The 23,830-nt window shown below is 42.0% G+C and overlaps 1 protein-coding gene across 7 annotated transcripts in view; it reads left to right on the top strand.

Moving 5' to 3' along the window:
* The window catches only part of Mast4 (microtubule associated serine/threonine kinase family member 4), a 579,791-nt gene that overhangs the window by 304,587 nt on the left and 251,374 nt on the right, over positions 1 to 23,830 (top strand). For all 7 annotated transcript variants that reach the window (XM_041663594.1, XM_041663599.1, XM_041663595.1 and 4 more), the window contains one exon: positions 3,542 to 3,573. In XM_041663594.1, coding sequence (XP_041519528.1) covers positions 3,542 to 3,573 — 32 coding nt within the window. The remainder of the gene's footprint in view (positions 1 to 3,541; positions 3,574 to 23,830) is intronic.

Below are 23,830 nucleotides of genomic sequence, written 5' to 3' on the forward strand. Positions count from 1 at the left end.
CATTATTCTAGTATGTTAGTGACATGGCTCAGTACCTTTTTCAGTGGGGCTGGTCACATCCTGCTTCATTGGTATCTGACAGGACTTGCAGGAAAGAACATGCTTTTCCCCAGAATACTCCTGTTCTCTTTGCCCCGCCTCTACTTCCTGTCTGGTTGTCCCACCTATACTTCCTGTCTGGCTACTGGCCAATCACCATTTATTTAAAAGGTAATTGACAGAATACAGAATTGTCCCGCACTAGCTTTGTGTATATATAGTTACCTAATACCTGAACACTAGAAGTGTTTCTTAAATTACATCTGTGAGAGCTTCTTAGACATATACAGCACTGCAATTTGCTGTCTTCATGAATAAAGCAAGAAATCTTCTTCCCCATTGGAGGCTGCAGTTGACTGACAGGCTCACACTCACTCATTGAACGTCTGTTGTCATCCTGAATTCTGCACAGGTTCTCTCCTTAAATTCGAGGAAACTTTTGATAGCCTCAGTTTGTCTGTCAGTCTATCTGTCTCCTCCCCTTTTGAAATAGGGGTCTTGCTATAGCCCAGAGTGGATCAAAACATCTTCCTGTCTCAGCCTTCTTAGCGCTAGGGTTATGTATATGTATACTAGACATAGCCACTCTCAATATTACTGAGAGATCTCAAGAAAAGACATCTCTGAAAAGATTATTCATGCTTTTTACTGATTTTCAACATAAGTATTTAATATTTTTATAAATGAAGCAAAGAAGAAAATAATGATAAATGACGTTATAAAATATATTAAGCCACTGAGAACAAATATGGTGGCTCATAGCCTATAATCCTAGCACTTGAGAGACTGAGACAGGAGGCTTGCCAACCTGGGCTACAACCTGAGACCCTATCTTAAAACAAATGAAATAAACAAGCACGCAAAATGTAAGCCTAAAACAAAATCACTGAGGAATCGGTATCCATGAAAACAATTATTTAAAACCTTAATCTTCTTAAACATGTTCTCAATCTAGTAATAATTAATAACATATTTAGTTGAGATATCTGCTTCTCGCCACTTCATTTCCTTTGTATCCCACATCCCTCCCACTTCTAGTTCTTGGTTAATACAGCTTTTAACACATGTGCCCTTATACCAAATTCTCTCTTTGGTTTATGGCCTGGGCCAATACCACACCACTTATCTAGTTATCTAAGTATGCATAAGTGACCTTATCCTGACATTAAGGAAATCAAATGAAGACACCAACATGGAGTACCATGGGGGCTTAGGCAGTAAAATGCCTCGATGCTGTCCTTTTATGTCTGACCTGTGCTGATTTTTTAGCATGTGGGCTCCATACATTAGGGTGGTAGCTGCTGCTTGCTCGGCCTCAATTGCTGACCGCCCTGGTATTTGCAGACCGTTATTCACAGGTCTTGGCCACGGCACATTCACTTCTCCAGCTTTATTACCATCACATCTGATTCCAATTTGCTACCAAATTGAGTTTCCCATCCTGATCCTGACATTCAAGCCAGCAGGTGGATTAGCTCCTTCAGCTTGGTGAGCATGGTGCCTTCAGGTCAGCGGACAGTGGCCTATTAAATGGCCTCTGTTCCTCATGCCAGAAGCTCAGGCTCCATCCTGTGGTGCAGGGGAGTGGCTTGAGTAACCTTTCTCCTTATTTAGAACTTGTAATTCCAGGCTTTTGGAAAGGCTTCTGATTAAAAACAGAGCTGATCCTTATCCCCTTATCTTTGCTATTTCAGCAGCGTTTTCCGAGAGCAAAGTAGCCAGTTTATGGTCGGGTCATTTCAGGGACGATGATTGAACCGTAGTCACCCGCTTGGACCTTTCCTTCTTCTGTATTCCGGGTCTTCTATTTGCATATACAGTTGCTATAGCATCTGATTTATTACTTGCTTGCTCTTACTAATAACGCCTCTGGTATCATCTATGCCGCCATCCGATCAAGCTTCTGCCACAGCAATGTTAACTTTCTGGGCTCTAGGCCTTTGGCTGTACAAGGAGTCACTTATTTCCTAAAAGACACCATCTGATGAATTATGACTTCTAGAGAGTTCTGTAAGAGAAAAATGAAAAGCCCAAATACAAAACTAATTTTAGTGTTTTCTTAATCAACAATTCCTCTACAGAAAGTTGCTCATTGGGTTTTTGAGTACATTCCAGCCCCTGAGGAGACTGTCCTGGGTATAGACTGGCTTCTTGTCATTGGTTAATGAAGGTGCATTTCTGTTTCAGAATCAGGAAGCCAGCCTAGCAAACACTATCATTTCTTGGGGGATAATCAAGGAGTTAAGGGAAAAAAATGTAAAAATAAACAGGAAAAAAATGTTCACTGTGTGGGGGAGGATGCTTTGTTTCTGAAATCACGGATTGTTACCCCAGCACTGACCAGAGATAGGTTATGGTAACTCCATATAAAGGCATCTTCATGTCTAAAGCCCATGTAACATACCATCCCTTGCCTCTCCTGGGGTGCTCTCCAGGCTGTTTTCTGTAAGCTGTGCTGTTTAGAAATGATGGAGACCGTTGTCCTTGACACATTCAGGAGCCAATAAAAATAGGTGGGTGTGGCCGTAGAAGAAACACCTTTCCAAAGAGAATGCTGGAGCCTCTGGAAGATGCCAAATAAATGAGGATTCTGAGGATGAGTGACCAAATTTAGACTCTTCTAGATTTGTAGTGTCCCTCATTTGGGGTTTCTGTTGGCTGCTGACTCACGACTTCTTATTCTTTAATTGTTGCCATCCAGTAATCCTCCTCCAGGAGTGGGTCTCTACAACTTCTGAGTCAGGATTTTGCATGTGGTTTGTTTGCCTGGTTCTTGCCTGGTTGCGGTGTTTTTTCTCCCCCTTGCTTCTCTGTGATTCTGTAGATAATGATCTTAATTTGAGATAAGTGTGAGAGCAGGCTTTGGAAATATCAACACTCCAGTAATTGTGGCTGTCTGGCTACCTGTTAGAGGTTCATTAACCTACTTTTCAATACCTAAGTAATAAATGCCATTTGTTTTGAGAAGTAATTCCAGAAGAAAACCCTTTGCAGGCTCTCTTTAAAATAACAGAGTATAGTATTTTATATGCATAGCATTTTGCCTGAATTTGTTTCCTTGGAGGGTAAGTTGGCCTGATTAAATAATCTGATTTAATTGCCCTTTTCATTTCACCTTTCACTTAGTTATAACCCTCTGAAATTTCTCCTGCCTCTGTATATTTCTTGTCTGAATAGGTCCCCTGATTCTTCCCACTTTTCTCAGTCCTAGGACAGTGCTACTCAGCCCAGTATTTGACTCAAGTTGCTTTTTGAAGGTCAAATGGTTTTATGCTTCAAAGTCAGATAAACCTGTTTGTAGTATAAGCTGCCCCTTCAGGCTTCTTTTCTTGTGTAACAAGAGCAGTCTTGGGAGGGATCCAGCAGAAAATTATGTCATCAAAGTCTTTGGTGTCTCAACAAGGTCAACTCAAGTCTGATAAAGAATGTGCAAACGTGTTACTTGTTGTTCTGATGACTTTGGCTGATGTGGCATCTCCCATGTGTGTTTTCTCTTTTGCAGAAGGAGCTGAGCCTCCCCCGACGAGGAAGCCTGTAAGTAGACGGACTCTTTTGTCTAGTTTGTGATGTGATTATTATCTGTCGGCCTTTGATGACAATTAAAAAATGAGTGATGAGCTACCGGATCAGCAAAACAAAACAACATGAATTTATTGGTAAACGTCAAAGAGTAATGATTTCATTATAATCTGCTGGATCTGTTTGTGGGCATTGTAAACTCAAATGCTTACTAAATCCTAGGCGGATGGACCTTAAGTTTTCAAAATACCATTATATAGCCAAGCAAATCCTGTGATTTAATTTGCAGATAAGACAAGGTAACCTTAATCAGGAGTTAATGATTGTCCATGGATTCTGAAAATCTATAATTGTTCTTTATATTATGGATTTTTTTTTTTTTTTTTTTTTTTTTGCGCTTGAATGGATGAGGTCTTTGAGCCAGTTACACTTCCTAATGTTAGAGCCAGGTGTCACTGAAAGGGTGCATATGACACTTTTGTGTTCAAATACTAGATTTGCAGATCTTGATTTGATTCCTGGTAATGTGTCTCCACCTTTCATGTTTAAGGCCAATTATTTACTTGCACAAAAAACAGTTGTATTAATCTGTTATTTCCAGAGTATAATTGTCCTTTCATATTTTATTCATTACCTGTAGAATACCCAGCTTTCTTATATAAAGACTGAATTTCAACTCTTTGGATTTTCTATCTGGTTTGTGTCGAAGAAGTCTGTGGTGTAATTACTCTTTTAGTTTTTTGCCATGTGGTGGTGGTACTCACCTTTGACCCCAGCACTAAGGGAGGCAGAAACAGGTGGATCTCTGTGAGTTCAAATCCAGCTTGGTCTGCAGACCGAGTTCTAGAAAGGCTCCAGAGCTACAGAGAAACCCTGTCTCAGGAAAAAAAAATAATTTTTAAAGCTATTTAGGAATATGAGATACAAAGAATATTTAAGACAAAATTAGCTAATCCCACTGTGGAGTAATAAAAAACTATGTGGTGTCTGTGGTCATCTTTTGGGTGAAATTTTATAAAATGTCAGACATGGTGTCTGCAAACATTTTATTTCCTTTTTTATTTTTTTATTTTTTGACACAGGGTTTCTCTGGCTGTCCTAGAACTTGCTTTGTAGACCATTTTATTCCCCCCTCCCCTTTTTTTGAAACACATTTAGGCCGCCAGATGGGCAACATGTCATTTTTCCTGCAAAATTTCCTCAACTGTCTCCAGCCTCTAGCCTTGCTTCCTGGCTGGAAGTTAATGGCTTGGTCCTTCATTAGGAAGTATCCTTGGGTTAAATGCTTTCCTTTTCCGTCAGGGTTAGAAGGAGCCTGTTCCCAACTTACACTTTTGCTATTTCTCATCATAACGAGAAATCAGAGGTGAGAAAAGTAGAAAACCTACATGGGATCTCTTTTTAGGCAAACTATCTTATTCTCTCTCTTCTTTCTATTTAATTCTTAAAACACCCTGGGTTTTTCCTCCTATGCTTTATTTGAAAAGTCAGATTTGGTTTGTGCCTTTATAGTCATCCTTAGATGTGTTAGCATGCTTTCAGTCGCTATCAAAAGCTCATATAAATTAAGAAATGAAATCCATTTTATCTATATAAGAGCCATATGTTGCTTTCACAGCGAAGTCTCCATTCCATTCATGTTCGCTAGCTCATGGCCGTGAACGATGTGAAAACACGTGCTAGAGAAATGAAATATATATTTCTTCACTTGAGAAGAATGGAATGATTAATAATAAAAAAAGGATAATGAAATAAGTGCATTTGGAGCCTGTGCGTTTAAAGTCCCTTCTCTAATAAAAATCAATTGATTTATTAGGTGGTAGACTGAAACATGTCAGACAGGTCAGCACAAAGCTACCTACTTTAGTGAATTTTGTGGAAATTGGTGTTTCCACAGGAGTCAAGCTCCCTGAAAACACAATTTTATATCTGCCATGGTTATCCTCAAAGAATGAACAACGTCTGACGTGGCTGCTCCGAACGCCATGGCCCTCGGTGTCCTCGGCGGATGCCTCACAGAGGGTCAGTAACTAAATCTGCTCTGCGTGAATGGTCCTTCCTGACACTGAGAAAAAGAAATGCTTTCACAAACAGGGCCAGGCACATCCAAATTCAAAGCCAAGGAAGGCCGACAGCATAGCTTTTAGGTGCTGATTTTAGCAGAGTCCTAGAACATAATTTCTCTGCTGGCACCTCCTTACCTTGTTTACTGCAAGAATGCCTCCTAGGGATGCTCTCAGCTCCTTTGCTCCTCTGCAGAAGACTGGGTCCCCCCCCCCCCCCCTTCAGGTTAGCAGTGAACAAACTGCGCAGGCCTCAGCCTAGGCCTTACTGTCCTTGCTCCCAAAGCCACAGGCTGTGCCCTCGGAAGAGGCCTCTTTAGTTTGATGTATCTGCTGCCTCTAACTTGTGTATCTTGAAGATTTTTTAAAATTGCATTTCTATCACTTTGAAACTTAATTGAATTTGTTAGCTTTCTTTATGATTTTTGAGTACTGTTTTGAATAAGCTAAAAATAACACTTTTCTATGTAGTCCTAAAAATATACATATGCTATGTTTACAATAAAATTATCATAAATAAAAGACAGGAAAAAAAAGCTTTCTCATGATTGAGAGATTGTAAAAGCAAATGGTATTTCCTAGAAAATATAATTCAGATCTAACTCTAATTTTTTGCCTGCAGTCATTTCCATGGGAGCTAACATGCGGGGCCTTATATAGGTTAAAAGGTGGCAGAGATGATGAAGGCCTTTATTCTCTAGTGCAAAGAACAAGAGGCAAGGAAGGTGGCAGGGGCTGCCTTCCAGGAAGATGTTACTAGATAAAAAGTGACCTCAGCTAGGTTTCCCAGAGGCTTTCCAACTCTAAACTTCTCTAAGGCCTGGGACTTGTCTCTGCTCCAGATTGCTGTGTTAGGTGGATTTTAGCCTCTCTGTTCCATTCAAGGAAAGCTTTGGTCCCTGATTCTCGGAGCAATTTTTTCCTTCCACTTCAAGGCCCACTCTGGCCCAGGTCACTGGCTCAGTCCTATTTCTGTGGAATTTGTTGCCTCAGGCCTGTCCCAGGTAGCTGGCTCAGTCCTGCTCCTGTAAAGTTTGCTGCCCCAGGCCTGTTTTTGCCTAGATCTCTGGGTCCGTCCTGCTCCTCATGTAACTCTTATAAGGGAGCTTCATGTATTATTAATGTGGCTGTGGTGGTTAAGTATGTAAGTGCTTATAATACTTCTTCTATGACAACATTCTTGATTGGGTGAAAGTACAATTCAAGCTTTTAACCAAACCTTTGCCTAGGGTTAAAAATAACTTACATAGATATTAATATTTAAAAAATATTCTTCAAGTACAAGGGTGTATCATAACAGTATATTGTTTTTCTTGGTGGTTTTTTTTTTTATCTCTTGGTGAAGATTGCCCCACATGGCTCATGTTTTTATGATATTTTAAGTTCCCTGTGTTGGACCCAGTGGCTAATGCCAGAACATACACTGAACAGTGTGGATACGTTTGGGGGCTCTTAAAATCGCTTCTGATACGCTTCCTGAAGATAGGAAAGGAGGGAAATGAGATCATTGCATTTCTGGTGATGAATTATAACTTTGAGCTTCAGAACTTTACTCAGGCTGTTCTCCTGCCCAGCAAATGCCTGACCCAAGAATGTCTCCAGTGTTGCTGTTTGTGAGACAGACACAAGCCGACCTCCTGTAGTCAGGCAGCCTGCCCGGCACCACACCTGTCTGCTAGGACAGAGATCCTGAGGCTGAGTGCAGCTGTATGTCCTTGGTGTCATAAATTCAGCCTGGGACACACGGCCTCTCTTGACATGATTTTCATTTGGTTGATCACCACTCTCTGTGTTAGGACTGTGAGTCTCCTCTTGAGGCCTTGCCTGACATTTTAAAATAGAACACTGTTGCAGAGGAGTCTCTCTCTCTCTCTCTTTCTTCCTTCCTTCTTTCTTTCTTTCTTTCTTTCTTTCTTTCTTTTGTTTAAGCAAAGAAAGGGGGAAAGTGACAAAGGCAAAGATGTGAGGGATGGATAGTTAGGAACAAAAGTCAGGCATCCCTGGCAGTTGCTATTTCTTTTTTTTTTAAAGGCTCCCTTTGTGTTTTGTTAATTGCCTAAATAAAGCTCCCTAGGATAGAGGCTTTTTTTCCCCTCTCTCTCTTACGGAGTTCCCAAGAGTGTCTCTGTAGTGTTTATGCCCTGGAGAGAGGAGTAGGAAGTTGGCTGGATCCAGCTCTTCCCACCTCCTCCCACCTCCTCCCCTCCAGCTTCTTTTAATGGGTTTTCAGATTTCTCCACAAAGCAAAAGAAATTGTACTACTGTTCTCAGCCATAGATTCTGTCTGCTTTTTTGTTTTGGTTTGTTTTTTTTTTTTCCTCAACAGGGTTTTACTGTAGCTTTGGAGCCTGTCCTGGAACTAGCTCTTGCAGACCAGGCTGACCTCAAACTCACAGAGATCCACCTGCCTCTGCCTCCCGGGTGTTGGGATCAAAGGTGTGCACCACCGCCTGGCTCTGCCTACTATTTAACATGGCCTTCTCTTCCTTGTTTAACTGTGAGCTTTACCGTGCGTGTTCTTGCATGGAGCCTTAGCCTGTAGGCCTGGGGATGTATGAAAGCATGGCAGTTACCTCTTTATTTTTGTAGAAGCAATGAATGATACTTGGATGGTTTCTTAGCTTCATATATTTGGTCACAAAAGCGTTAGAGATGTGTTTTAGGGTACCCAGCGCAGGAACCTGAAGTAGAAGCAGCTCCTAATGTCTGTGGTGACTCTACATGCTGAGGAATGGCACCTGAGAGTCAGTTGCAGTGCCTTCTTCCATTTTAACCGCTTGATCTAGTAACAGCACTGACATCTTCATCAACTCCCATTTCTTCTCCCTTTCCTTTCACTATTCGGAAAGTAGCTTCAGGGCACCAACGCTGGCTGTGGTAGACATACGTACACTAGGAGTCTAAATAGTCTGTGATAGGCCTGTTGGAAGCCCAGCTCCTTGACCATATGTAAAGCAGTGCCCATCTCCATCCCCCTACTCTGATGCCACACTCCCTAGAACCAGAACTTCATTCACGTGAACCCCGGAGCTGTTTTCCCTTTGGTTCTCTACTTACATGCACCTGCCTTTGGGTACAACAGAAGTCTCTTTAATGGGCACCTTCTGGTGAGCAGGCCGTGGGACTGAACTTGAAATCTGGCTGCCTCAACATGCTAGGTTTGGCCACCCGTCCTCATATGCCGACTGAAGAGGCAAGTAACTGTAAGAAGCAGCGGAGATTTGTTCAACATAGCCATTTTGGAAATAGAAACGTAAAAGGGACCCATTTGCCCCCAAGTCGCTCCTGGGAGTCAGTTTCATTGTTCTTGTAAATCTCTATGAGAGTGCTACATATCATGGCATCCGCCATCCCTGATACCTCTGTTAAGATCCTAGTCACCTAGAGATACCTAGAGTGGGCCAAGGGGAGCATCTTTCTCTTCAGAGCCCAGAAGTCCTTCCTGTTGGTGAACCTCTAAGAGGCGTTGCTACAGCCAACGGATTGTTTCAGCCTTCAATTCAGTCATCATAGACGAATATGTTAATACATAATATGGCACACGAGAACACACTGATTTAAGATACACCCTGAGATAATCATCATACATTTACAAAGGACTCGTAATTCACCCTAGGGAGCCCCAAGAAAACATAAACTTAGTATTCCCATGTCTGTATAACTTACAGTATAGATCTCCCAGACAACACTCATTTTTCTGTGTATTTCAATATCCCCTGGTAATTTCCAGCACACAGATTATACAGTTCAAGCTTTGTGATCACACCAGCAGATCCCTAAATAATTCAGAAGACCTTCCACTTTGCTCAGCAGACCTCCCAAAGATAAGGGACCCAACTTGCTGTCTGATAACTGGCTAACTCAGGTTTTTGAAAATGAGCCCCACCAAACAGCTCCAAAGAACCTCTAGACTGACTAAGAAAGGGAAGGGCAAGAACGGAGGTTCATAGGCTGGGGAGAACAGATGAGGGTATACCTAGCACAGCCCATTTGGCTTGCTCATAGTCTCTCTCCTGCCTCTGCAAGGTGACCTCATAACATCCATCTCTTGAGGGCAACGGTCTTCCTCCAACAAGATAAGCGTGTATTTACCAGTGTGTGACCTCACTAATTGTTCCCCTGTGCCAACACCAAAGTAAAGGAGACAGACACAGAATGAAGCACAACAGCCGTGCTTTCCCACACACTTAGTGACCCTGTCACTTGCCTTTTAGCAAAAGTGGTCAGAGACCAGTCCACCAGAGGTCTGAGATGTTGAAAAATGGTTGCTAAATCAATAAATGAATAAATGCACAAGCAATAACACACTCCTTTTCTTTCTGGCTGTTTTCCTTACATTGGCAGAGCCAAGAGTATCCAGGGATGCTGTGGGAAATGAGCATTGTGCAGAGGGAGAGGTTGCTGTCAGAGAGTGCTTAGGACCCTCAGAGCAGAGAGTAGTGCTGGTCCCTGGAGGCCCGAGTGAAGCTGAAATGCTGGACTTTTGAGACCAGAGTGTGCCTTACAAATGTTGCATTTGAGTTGCCTGCACTGGATCAGGGAATTCTGAGCTTGACGTTCCTCATCCTGAGACAAGCGAGGTAGTAACCTTCTAAGTCATTGAACAGGCTTGGGTGGATGCAGTTGGTATGTATAGTTCGGTGTGCTTTTTAAAACAACTTCAAATGTAATGTCTTGCCTGGTTGTTTCGAAAAGTAGTTTGGGTAAAATGAGGTTATTTCCAGAATGCAAGGAGAGGGAATCACCTTGGTTTTGCAATAGATTTGAGAAAGATTTGTGAGATTTTTCAGCACGATGAAGGCAACATTTCTGGAAAAAGAAGAAAGTGGCTTAATTCAAGCAAAATAAAGGACATATAAACCATATTTGGCTATGTGTTGAAACAAATTTTTCTCCGTAGCCCTCTCTAACCCTCCCACCCCCACAAATATTGAAGAACTCAGAGTATCTACTGTCAGAGCCAAATGGAAGTCCAGTGTCGCGTTGAATGTTAGAAATCCAAAAACAAAACGAAGAAAAAAAATTGAGAGTTGTGTCTGAATTAGCATTTAAAGTGGCATGTTTGTATAAAAAGAGAGCGGAGGGTGTAATATATCATAGAGTAAAGGGAGGAATCTGGGCTGTGGAGAAAGTCAGTTGCATTTATGTATTCATCCAGCAGCCAGTGTGGCATTTGGCATGCATTTGCAGCCTTCCTTCTTCTCAGGCCTGAGTTGGTCTGCAGTGGGGAGAGAGGAGGCTGGGAGAACAAGACAATGCAGGGAGGGGGTGAGGGAGACTGCTTCCTTTTGGAAATTAAAGGAAGACTGTCCTTCCTCTCCAGGGGAGAAGGTTGGGTTATCTTGAGCATGTTTAGGATCACCAAAATCCATGTGTTCTTCTAAACATGGAGATTTGGGATCAATGCTTAAAGGATATTCAAAACACCATTTTAAGCTGAGAATTGCCATGTTTTTTGTTTGTTTTTTAAAGGCAAGCTTTGGTGTTTAGGCTGGTAAAGCTAGTCCTTCGGTTTTGGGTCCTCATCTGCATGAAGGGGGGTTTGAAATGTCATACTTACTAGAATAACTTTAGCAAATTTGAGTTCAACAGCATCTGAAAAGTGTTTTCCATAGGCGATTCCTTTTTTGCTCATAGAGTGTGGCCGTGGGGGCTGGGAGCAGGAAATATGACATGCCCCTTGTCATTTATTTGTAGCCTGTTGGCAGCAGAAGTAATCTTTTTTCTTTTAAAATGTTTTTAAAAGATTTACTTATTTTTTGTGTGTGTGAATGTTTTGCCTGCTTGCATGTGTATACACCATGTACAGGTCTGGTGCCCATGGAGGTCAGAAGAGGGCACAAGAGTCCCTGGGATAGGAGTTACGGATGGTTGTGAACTTAGGTGTGGGTGTTGGGAACTGAGCCCAGGTCCTCTCTAAGAGCAATAATGCTCCTAACCAACTCTCCAGCCCTGAAAAAGTACTTCAAATGGTTTTCAGTAGCATTTTCTAGGAGGCTATTTTGTTATATTTTCTGGGGGGCGTTGAAGGGGGCAGATGACCTTATGGCTTTGGGTAGGATTTACACTGTACACAGTGGTCAACCCCGATAACCACAGGTTTCTACCTATACAGTGGAGACAGTCACTATAGCACCGTGGTGTGAGAGTACCAGTTCCCCGTGCTTAGTAGCTTCTTTCCCAGAATAATCCATTCTCCCTCAGCATTGTGGAAGAACACTTTTTGGAACTGTGGTTTGGGACAGGTAATTGTTGAGGACTATGGGAAAAATATAGTCATAGGATTTCAAGGCTGGGAGAATCCTTAAGAGAAACTTTACTTAAACTTGATAAATTAGATCACTGAGTAACTAGCAACTAAGAGGGGATGGGACCTGAGGGGCTCAGCTAGTACATTATTTGTGAAACATGAGTAGAATTTGGGGTTCCCAACAGCAGGGACTGAGGTGTGATCTTTTCATCTTGATACCAGTGTATTTGAGTGTTAGCCAGTCCGTGGGTATTTCTTCCGGAAACATAAAACTTATCATCGGCCTTCACAATGTGGAGCGGACAATGAGTAGGCTTTACACCGTGTTCAGTGAAGTTGCTTTTAACATTCTCCAAGTCCGCCGAATTCTTACAGCTTTTCACTTACTATTCTGCTGACGGAAAACAAACTAGTCAAACCCCTAGCACCGCCAGGAACAAAGTGTACCCCAAAAGGATAAAGAGACCAGTGACAGCTGTCCAAGTCAGGGTGCTGTAGTGCCCAGCTGTGGTTACCCAACTAGAGATGTGAGCCATCGTCTGAATTCAGTATTGTTCTCTCTTTACCCCATTGTTTAGAAGCAAATCTGGCCCTCTGACAGGAAGACAGGAAGATGTGGGGCTTCGCTTGTGTCTCTGGTGCCTCTTTAGGAGGTGCCAAGTCCTTTTGCCTTACTCTTTGGAGTGGTAATGGTCAGACATAAGGATCTAGGAAAATCAAAGGTGCTTTGGGGGTTTCTTTCTTTCCTCTTCTGAAAAAGGAACCTCACCCTCTGAGATTTGGCTGGGACATTTTCCCCCCAAGACTATACCTGCTTTGTCTTTAACCTATTGTTATGAAAAGGCACCTCTTCCGTGTAAAACTGAGGACATCCCTGTACTAGCATGTTGGAATGTGAGTCATGCCCATGGAGTCTTTTACTTACCCCACCCTCCTCCGCAAGGGCCATCTGAGCCCTGCTTCCTCTCACATAGTACCCAGACATTTCCTCTCTGAGGAAATTCTACACAGATAGTCCTCTTGACATGAGTAAAAGGGAACTAATGGTTTGATTGACTATATAAATTTGCTAGGAAGTTATGTTTTAATATTTTAGATAGGAAAGTCTTTGTGTTTGTGTGTGTGTGCATGCATGCATTTGTGTGTATGGGGGTACTCATCCTTGTATGTGGGAGCAGAGGCAAATGTTGAGAGTATTCTGTCATTCTCCCCCCCCCCCCTTTTTTTTTGAGGCAAGGTCTTACTTAATCTGAATTCACAGTGTTCCCTGGTGTGGCCAGGCAGCCAAGCTCTGGGCTGCAGTAACTAGTTCTGGTTTTACAGACATGCAGTACTGCTTTAGGCTCTTACATGGGTGCTGGTGACCTAAACTCAGGTTTACATGCATACATTGCAAGCACTGCTGACCAATCTCTCGAGTCCCCAGAAAGCAGATTCTATGATTAATAAGTCTAAATATGTGATAGAATTTTGGGAAATGTTTTTGAACTGCTTACAATATAATCTCTTAAGAAGTATTTGGCTATCTTGTCGTTGCTTTCATAAAGTGCTCTTGCTTTGTTAAAAGACATACACACGGACACACACTCGTGCACTCTCGCACACACACACAGAAAAACAAAACATAAAACCTTGTATTGAGCTCTGGAGATTGCTCAGTTGGTCGAGCACTCGGCCAAAAGCATTGGCTGTGTTCAGTCTCCAGCACTGTGTAATTTTAGCTCTTAGGAAGGTGGAGGCAAGAAGATCAGAAGTCCAAGGTCCCCTTTGCTGAGTTCAAGGACAGCCTAGGCAATGTGAGACCCTGTCTAAGAAAAGAAGAAGAAAAAATAATGTCACATGGCCTTTGCACCCTTAATGCACAAGAAGAGCTGACTTTTTAACCTTCGGTATGTCAGAGAGATCCATAGGATTAACCTTGTGGAGACTCCAGTGCTGTGTGCCAGCTCCCCCTGCACGTGGATTTTCTATGGTGGGAGCCTTCAGTGTGGTGGTACTGGATAAGTTTTTAGTGAGACAAGTCAGCTTAGAGGTAAGCTTTGAGATTTATTTTTTAAGCAACCAAGGGAGGCATTTTCTCTAAGCCTTGTATGACTTCCGCAAGTGTAGCTGCTTTGAAGAAATGATAATGTTTTAGGTTCAGGGAACAGTGACTTACCCTTTGGGTAGGTACAGGCTGGCTTGTGGATTCCTCTTTTCTCTGGTCCCCTTGGTCTCCTTACTGAAGCTACAAGTATTTTGTATTTGTTTGGCAAGGGCATACAGGTGTGTTCGCCAGGGGTTTGTAGTTCAGGACACAACACAGTGTTTACTGTGTTAAATTGAGAGTCAGTCACTAAAAGAAAAAACAACAGGATTTTATCCCCCGTGCCTAGGGTACAGTAGTTTAAATGTTAAAAGCAACCCTCGTGGGCTACAGAAGCACTTGGAAGAGCTGAAGGGTGTTTGATGCACTTGACATCACGTGCTGAGATGAATTAATAGCTCGGTATGCGGGTTTCCCATCTTAAGAGAACTGTGCTGCCTTTTAAGGTGCCGTTCTAAGGTACTAATTTGTATGTTAATGTAGGTGGTTCTGGTGGAATCGTGGACAAATGTTGTCATAAACATCAGGTAAAGCATATAACTTAATTATTCTTTTTGAGAATTCAGGCTCCTTAGTTTTAAACCCTGTTTTGTTTCCATCTTTCCTTTTGTTCTTCTCCTTCTTCCATGTGTTTTGCTCCAAGTGGCCGCATTTATGCATTGTGAGGAGCAATTAATAGTGAAGGCTATGGTCGTCCTGGCAGAGTTTTAAGAGGGGAATCATAGCAAAGATCTTCTACTCAGCGCTTCCCACTCTGCCTAATCACACCCAGTGTAGTGCACGTCACATCTACTACTACACAGTACCAAGGCTGCATTACATCACATACCGAAGAATTGGGAATTCTGTTGCTCTGAAGCAGAATTTTACAAGAGCAGACCGAAAAACAGCCAGTCCCTCCAGTTGCTTCCTCTTCTGGAATCCCATGTAGCATGAACCACTTCAACTGTCCCCAGGCACGTGGTAGCCCTACATGGTCTACCATGTAGATTGCGCTTTTATTCCCACTAAGACGATAGTTTGATTGAAGCCTCATTGGCATATAGGAAAGTGCACCTAGTTTCGGGTCCACATTTGGGATTCGTAGATGGCCAGTGATAGAGTTCTTGCCTCACATGTGTGGGATTCCATATCTGTCCTTAGGACTGCAAAATAAAAAATACAGAAACGAAGCATGCAAGTGCAGCCACCACCAGCAGCAAGTGCGAACTGCCCATCTTCCCTGTGAGGTCCCTTCTTTCCATGCATCCCCCAGCCAAGCTGCTATCAATGCTTTCCACCTAAAATGTGATGGAAATAACATCTCTCCACCCCACCCAGCGACTTTTCTTTCACTTAATATACTACTTTGAAGTCTACCCACATTCTAACCAATGTTGCGTTTGTCGCCACTAATCCTTTCCATTGCTAGGTAATATTGTGTTGTGTGGCGATGCCACTGTCTGATTATCCATTCACTTCTTGATGACACTGGGGAGGTTGGTAATTTTTGGCCTTTAGAAATAAATCTGCTACAGGCTGAGCATCCCTAATCCAGCATCCCCAAATCTAAAACAGTCAGCTGTCTGAAAATTCTGAAGTTGCAAACATTTTGGATAAGAGATGTTGAATCTGTAAATGAAGTCTCCCAGCCTGTGAGTTTTTATTCTCTTTATAATCAGAAGAGCAAATGTTTTGAATTCTGATGGTCTTTTAATTTATTCTTCAAATGCTTTGGTATGAAATCTACACAATTACAGAAGTTTCCCCCTCTGTTTTTCAGGAGTTTCATATGGTTAGATCTGTGCTTAATTTTGAGTTGATTTTTACACATCAAGGGAGATGTGAGTAAAAGTTCCCATTTTTCTATATACATATCTAATACTTCTGGTACCGTTTGTTGAGCAAACTGTCCTTTGGTCATTGAAATAATGTATATTTTTGTCAAAGCTCAATTGTCCCTTGGTGGTGGTGACACTGATCCTTTATGCAGTTTCGAGTTGTTTATTTAGCTGCTTGGGGTTCTTAAACTTTAGAGGAAGTCTTTCTGCTTCTACTGGGATTTTTTTGTCCCTGCAATTGCATGAAACTGCAGGTCAGTTTGAGGAGCTGTGGTAGGTCCGCAGTAATTATAACGTGAGATGGGTTAGAGGGATTGATGGGCTAGTATAGAGAGGTGGGGACAGAACTGCATTCAGATGGTGCATAAGGAGGAAGCCAGTGACCCAGGGTCCAGGACCTGAACTGGGGAGTGAGAGACGGAAGTGAGGACATCCTTCATCGGAAAACCCTTTTCAGAGAAGTCCAGAGGGAATGACCGGGGGGGCATTTCTTAGAATAACACAGACAGCGATTGGAATCTAGAATTGGAAGGAAGACGCAGTATTTTTTTTTCTAGAAAGAAAATACAGCGGTGAGAGTCCAGGCTCCATGCTAAGGGGACAGTGAAAAAGGGTGATTGACTAGACAAAGTTCAGTGGCCTAGGAAAAGCCCATAAAGGTTGTGCTGTAGAACACTTGAAGGATGTTCACACCCCAAGCACTGTGTCCTATAACACAGCAATGTCTATTGCCCAGTTGAATTGGTCATTGTTCTAGGACAGGAGGAAATCCAAAGTAATTGCTGTTGTCTTCCCTTCCCTGGAAGTACTTGACCATGTCTAGAGAGATCGTGGGTTGTCCTAATTATTGGGGCGTTGACAGGGCTTTCCTTTCTTGTAAAAAGAAGCCAAGAATAATGTTCAATGTCCTCGTGTGTACATGGAAAGCCCTGTCCCCAGCCACCAACAGTCACCTGCCCAGCGTGTTGGAAACCATTCTCCAGGGAGGCAGGAACAGATGCGGAAGTTGAATCAGAGCGAGAGGTGACGACGGCTGCTCTGAGAATTTCTGGGCCTGGTGTGTCTAGGAGATTTACTCTCGTGGTCACTAGACACTTGCCGTGGGTGGTCAAGTATCAGCCCGAGGATCTCCACTAAGGATTTCTTAGAAAAATCTCCCCAGTATTAGCAGATCAAGGTTGCTGAACACAAGAGTCCTTTGAGGAAATGTAGAAATTTGGGCCATCTGAGTTAGCTCCGCCCAGAGAACAGTTCTGCGTGGACATGGCGGTATCCACTGAGGACTTTGTTGACTGGTCAGCTTTTGATTGCAACCAATAGGAAAACCTAGCCCTAAGTGTCTGTCAGAGAGAGCGCCAACTAGCTCGGATGACTGAAAAGTCCAGACTCCGCACCAGATCCAGTCAGGGGTCAGGATTGTTCATGCAGACCTGGATTCTAATAACTGCCGTGCACCAACTGTCCCCAAGGCTCTTATTTTCCTAATTCATTTTCACCCAGGCAATAACTTTTATTCTCCTGTCGTGATCATTTCCCTTTGGTTGGCCCTAACCATGAATACGTTGAGCTCTTGCCATTAGGCTAGTCTGTGTTGAAATCTGTAGGAATGTGGGTTTTCTCACTCACAGTTCTTTAATACCACATTGAAATGAAAGAATTTGGGGGCGTCTCTCTGGTTAGAACAGAGGTATTAAAATTACATTTACTGGATTACGTGGATGTCTCAAGTCTGAGTTCTCAAGTTCAAATGGCCAGCACTCATGTAGAAAGTAGGTTGCCTATAATCCCAGTGGTGGAGAGATGAAGACAAGAGAATTCATAGGGCTCAAATGCCTGCCAGTCTAGCTAGTCACTGAACACAAGATTCAGTGAGAGATCTTTTCTCAGAAACATAGATGGTATCTTAGGGTTTCCATTGCTGTGCTGAAACACTGTGGCCAGAAAACAAGGCAGGGAGGAAATTGTGTTTCAGCTTACACTTTCACAGTACGGCTCATCATTGAAGTAAGTCTGCCATATCCCGCGTCCAGGAGACAACATCAGCCGGGTTGTACCCAGCTTATCTGTTCGTGCTTGGAGGGAAGCATAAGAATTGAGAAATGGCAGGTAGAAAAAACAGAGATGCAAAAGAAATAGAGACACAGAATAGAGTCAGGAGGGCAGCCCAGTGTTTACTGAATCTGCCCAAGTTTATTTTCCATATGCTTTATATATCCCGGTCCAAAAGGGAGGGAAGAATGCAAGTCATCTTTACCATGATACAGACAAGGAACAAAGTAATTACCTCTTCAATACCCAAAACATTAAGTAACTATATGCTGAGCTAAGTATTCTGTTGTTTAGGCAGGACATGCTGTGACCACACTTTAGGCCAAGCATCCTGTAGGCGGCCACACCCTGGGTCAAATCTGCTGTTTATTGCTCTTGAAGGAGCGAGGATGGGCTTGAACTCTCTGACCTTTAGTCAAAGTGGAGCATATCCACATCCATGGTCTCAGGACAGGAACTCAAACAGGGCAAAATCTTGGAGGCAGGAGCTGATGCGGAGGTCATGGAGGAATGCTGCTTATTGGCTTGCCTCACATGGCTTACTCAGCTTGCTTTCTTACAGACTGCAGGACCTCCCGCCCAGGAATAGCACCATCCACCATGGTCTGGGCCCTCCCCCATCAATCACTAATTAAGTCAATGCCTTACAGAGGAATCTCATGGAGGCATTTTTTCAATTGAGGCTTCTTCCTCTCTGGTGATTCTAGCTTGTGTCAAGTTGACATAAGCCAACCAGTAGAGATGGAGCGTAGTTGAAGAAGATACCCAACATTGCCGCTGGCCTCCACATGCTGTGTTTGTTCCCAGCCGTCTACATGAGCACAGACAGAAAGCTGATGCCTTTAAATGCTGTTTGGGTCCATTCTTAGATATATAGGTTTTAAATCTTAGAATTATAAAGAAATTCCTTTTACTTTTGCTTTTTTTTTTTTTTTTTTAATTTTGAAGAACGTGATTACCAGGAGGTTACAGCTGTGTAAATGACTTGGGATTGTTTCCCACGGAGCAGTGGTGTAGAAACACTTTAGGAGTCCGTGGAAACGAAGTATAGTCTGCATTGCCCAATCTATATGGTGAACACGCAGAGAGGAAAACAGGGAAAAAAATGTAGATATGGGCAAGCCACCAAGAATGAATACAAGTGAGCCAGCTCTGTGCACAGCGGCGATGCTGCCGTGACGCTCTGTACTAACACACTTAGGCCTGTGCACAGCAGCGATGCTGCCGTGACGCTCTGTGCTAACACACTTGGGCCTGTGCTCAGCAGCAATGCTGCCGTGACGCTCTGTGCTAACACACTTAGGCCTGTGCTCAGCAGCGATGCTGCCGTGACGCTCTGTGCTAACACACTTAGGTACTGGTCCTTTTTTCCCCTATAGGGTAGATTCCCAGAAGTGGAATTGCTTGGTCAAATGGTATGTGTGTTTTTAATTTTAATAGAGATTGCTAGATTGCCCAGAGGAATAGCAAGCCACCTCCCATTTCCTGCATCTTCTCCAAGACTGGATGCCCCCCTTTTAAATTCTTGCCAGCCCTGCTGCTCTAAGGATTGATTTTTCATTTTTCTCTCCTGCCACTAAGGCTGAGTCTGCTCTGTGTGTCAGATGTCTGTTTTTCTTTTGTCTTCATTCCCTTTTCGTGGCCCATCTTTCCATTTTCAGATTCTAGAAGCCCAGCCTTTCAAGGTGTTAATCATTTGTTATATGTGTGAAAACATATTCGTGATTTTTTCATAACTCTGGATATATCTTCTGTCAAATGGAAATTGTTAATTGCTTAATCAAATATGTCTTTTCCTTTATGATTTCTGAGACTTCTGTTGTGCTCCACATGGTTTGCTTACCTCAAGATGACGAGAAATCATCTTAAATATTTTTGCCTCGTTAAAAATAAAATCCAAAATTTTAATCCAATTTTCAGTGTTGCGCGTGACGTGAGGTAGGATCCTATATCGTTTTGTTACTCAGATGCATAACCCATGACCCAGGTTCTTGCTGTTCCAAGACCCTTGATTTCTCATGGGGCTGAAATGTTAACACTTGTCACGTGGCAAGATGGCATGTGTGTTTGGGTCTACGTCTCAACTGCCTGTACTGATGACTCTGTGTCTGTCTGTACCGACCCAGTTCTATGCTGGGACTCTCTAGGAACCTGAGTTAAATGGTAAGCTTGTTTTCCTCTGTGTCACAGCTCACAGCTGTTTTTAATTTTCTATATGCTGATTTACAATTTAAGCTTGGAGAAATTTTGACATAGCTGTTTAACTGTTTCTCTTGTGTTTTTTTAATTTTAAATTTGATTTGTTTGCTTACTTAGTTATTTTTTGAGACAGGTTCTCACTTTGTTACCCTGGCTGGCCTGGAACTCACTATGTAGAGTGCTGGGATTAGAGGGGTGTGCCACTGTGCCCTGCTCACAAATGTTTTAAATCTGAAAGGTAGTAAAACAGAGTGGCTAGAACCAAGAAGAAGTGATATTTCTCAGTTTGGAGGGTCCCTTTTCCTGATGCCAATGATTAGAATAATACCTTTCCATAAACTGCAAGTGATTTCTTCTATCCGTTCTAATTCTTTAAATGTGATTTTGTTTTCTGCATGATACCTTTTCAATCCTTCAATCCTGCCAAGTTGCAGAACTAGGAAAACAAACAGGATGTTTGAATTCACTGGAGAGTTGCATTAAGATTCATGTGCTTAAAGCTTTCAGTGACTGTGGTGACATAAATGATGGGCATTTCTGTTTCTGCATAAATCATGGAGACCCCTGGACCTCCCCTGGTGCAGAGTGTAGACTCAATGGTGAGGATAGGCGCTACCTCTGAAGTGCATAACAGTTTTCTTAGACTGTCTTATGACTTGGTTCATGGAACATTTCGTGGATTTTTGAAAACTATCATACTTGAAGTTTTGGGGAAAACTGTCTAGTATTTGAGTCCGTTAAGATAATTCTTGACTATTAGTTTGTAGTCACATGACCTTGGCTTACCTGTATTCATGAGCATCCTTAAGAGCTTTTTGAAAATGTCCATTGGCACAGTGTTAAAGTAATAAATACTCTTTTGTTTTCAAGAAGACTATGAGGATCATAAGAGATACCTCAGTGGCTAAGTGCTGGCGCATGTCGTTAATCCTAGCACGTGGAAGGCAGAAGCAGGCAGATCTCTTGAGTTCATGGCCAGCCTGGCCCACAGAGCAAATTTGAGGTCAGCAGGGGTACACATGGAAACCCTGTCTCGAAAAAACAAAACAACAACAACACACACAAAAAAAGAGCATTTGCTGCTTCAAGCTGAAGGCTGGACTTGGATCCCAGCACTCAAATCAGGTGGTTTTAGGTGCACGTAACTCAGTCTTCTAAAAGCCTGAGGTCCTCTTCTTAGCTCTCTGAGAATGCACATGCATAGATACACATACATTCTTACACACTTGCATATAAATACATAAAATTAAATGTTAAAAATATTCTAAATACTGGAGTTACACATTAAAATCACCTTTGTTTCTAAGTGTGGTGACACATACCTTTTAGTCCCAGTATTTGGAAGGCAGAAGCAGATGAATCTCTGTGAGTTGGATGCCAGTCTGGTCTGCACAGTGAGTTCTAAGTCAGCCAGGGCTTCATAGTGAGACCTTGTCTAAGAAAACACACACACACATACACACTTACCTGTTAGTAAAATAATGGTAATATTAGTTTATACATTAATATATATGCAAATAAAGGTGAGGTATATATTGTTCTTGTGGAATTAGAAGGACATTCCCAGCTAGGATTCTACCTGTGTTAACTTAAGTAAAAAAAATCACTAGCTTTGCCATTATTAAGGTGATGAAATAATTCATGGATTATAAGCATTGAATTTTATGCTTAGACATAATACAAGTATGAATGAAAAGGGAAAACCTTGCTAATTTTAATGGTAGTTTAGTTTAAGAAATGGATTGGGAAGACACTTCTCTGTGTACATATAAGTAATAAAGATTGTAATTTAGGAAAAAAGGGGAACATTAAGTTATTCAGAGGTCAAATGGATGATAATAGTTGAAGCTTTCTCTATGTGATCATTAATTGTAACCTTCTATTCTAAAAAAGGCGATGCGGTTATTTCTTCCTTCTGTGATTTTTTCTGTACCCATTCAGATTACTGCTCTCTCCTCCAATTTATTTCTCTAATTTTGCTTTTCACTGGTGAGCAATAAGCAGTGGACTTCCTTTTGAAACATAACTAGGTCCTGGTTAATACAGGCAGAATGTTGTTTGCAGAACAGTTTTTTGTTGTTTGTTTTTTTCTGTTTTTGCTAAAGAGCAAGAATGCTTTCAGTGATGTGTGGCAACTGAGACCTGAAGGACAGATGGAAAAAAATGAACGATTTTCTGCTGGCCAGTATCTAAATCATAACCAGCATCAAGAAAATGGTAATTATAAGACACGAAAACAAGACAAGCCTCTTGAAAGCCAAGAGTTAGTCATGAAATATGCAAAGATTGACAAATGATACAAAACGTGCTAAATAAAAGGCTTATCACGTTTCCTGGTTTCTATATAAACTGTTTTCACCAACTCGAATGTTTCCTGCATCCAAGTTCTAATCATCATTACAACTGACAGAGATGATAATCATAAATATAAAAAGATATAATTAGAGTAGATGTCAGATGTAATTATATGTGTCCCTGTGGAAACTCCACATTGTTATCTTAAAGTAAAATCCTGTTTAGAGTGTAGACAGAATCTCAGTAGTGAAAAATCTTGATTCAAAACAAAAAAGAAACACCAAAGGGTACATCGTAAGATTAACCACAGAGAAGCCAAGTTTCTTTCCTAATAGTTTAAGTCTTTAAAGTCTTGAGTTGGTCTCAGGTACCCACTCATTGAGAGATAGGAACGTTTAAACTAGGGCAGAGAATCTCTTTTTTAAACAGGTATGCCTGGAAAACCACCTGTGATCACAGCTTGGTAGGGGGCCATGGCATATTGTGTATTTCTGAAGGGACAACACTGTAGTTATTGCAGTGGCACAAGGTGTCACAGGTTACTTATTATGATGGCCACATATGAAATGATTGATTGGAAAGAGATAAACGGCAGTCCTAGAAATAATAATTTTCATGGGAATTAAGAAGAAATGTAGTGTTCTTAAACTGCAGCACTGAGTTAAAAAAAATCATGCATGCTGATCTATTTGATTTGATTTCATTTTAAAATGTTTTTATAATTTTGTGTGTGTTTGTATGTGTGTGTGTGTGGCAGAGGGCATCTTGGTGGAGTCTGTTCTCCATCTCCATTTTTGTGTATTCTCAGATCAACCTGTGGTTGCTAGGCTTAATCAGTAAACATGTTCACCCACTGAACCATCTTTCAGGCCCTTTGCTTTTGACAGGGTCTCTCTAGCCTATACTGACCTCAGATTTGCTATTATGTAACTGAGGATGACCTTGAACTTTTGATCCGTCCGCCTCCATCACCTGAGTGCTAAGGTTACAGGCATCAGTGCCCATGCCCTTTGCCATCTTACACAGGCTCTGTGTGTACCTACCGAGCTGCACCCCCCAGCCCTGCATGTTTATTTAAATAATTCAGCTATGGTTCTATTACAGTCCCAGAGTTTAGCATACAGATATGAAATAAATAAAGTTGTTGTTGACCAGAAAGTGACACTTTCCCTCCAGATCCGTTTAGATGTTATATTCAAAGCGATACCCTAAGGTCAGGGAACCTTTCTGAACTGAAGAGTTAAGAGCCTTCATTCACAGGCATTCTTTTTTATTTTATTTTATTGCATGTGTGCCATTGTACTCTGTGTGCACAATGTTTGCTGAGGACAGGAGGAGGAGTCAGATCTCCTGGAATGACCTTACAGACTGCAGTGAGCTGCTATGTGGGTGCTGGCAATCCAACCCTAGTGATCTGGCTCTTAACCACTGAGACGGCTCTCCTGCCCCCATTCATAAGCATTCTTCATCCAGATCTAATTGAATGGAAACAACCCGTGTGGCATTGTAC

Source organism: Microtus oregoni, unplaced genomic scaffold (genome assembly GCF_018167655.1).
Source record: "Microtus oregoni isolate MIOR12 unplaced genomic scaffold, Mior012 000014F_ref0000157, whole genome shotgun sequence".
Lineage (NCBI taxonomy): Eukaryota > Metazoa > Chordata > Mammalia > Rodentia > Cricetidae > Microtus > Microtus oregoni.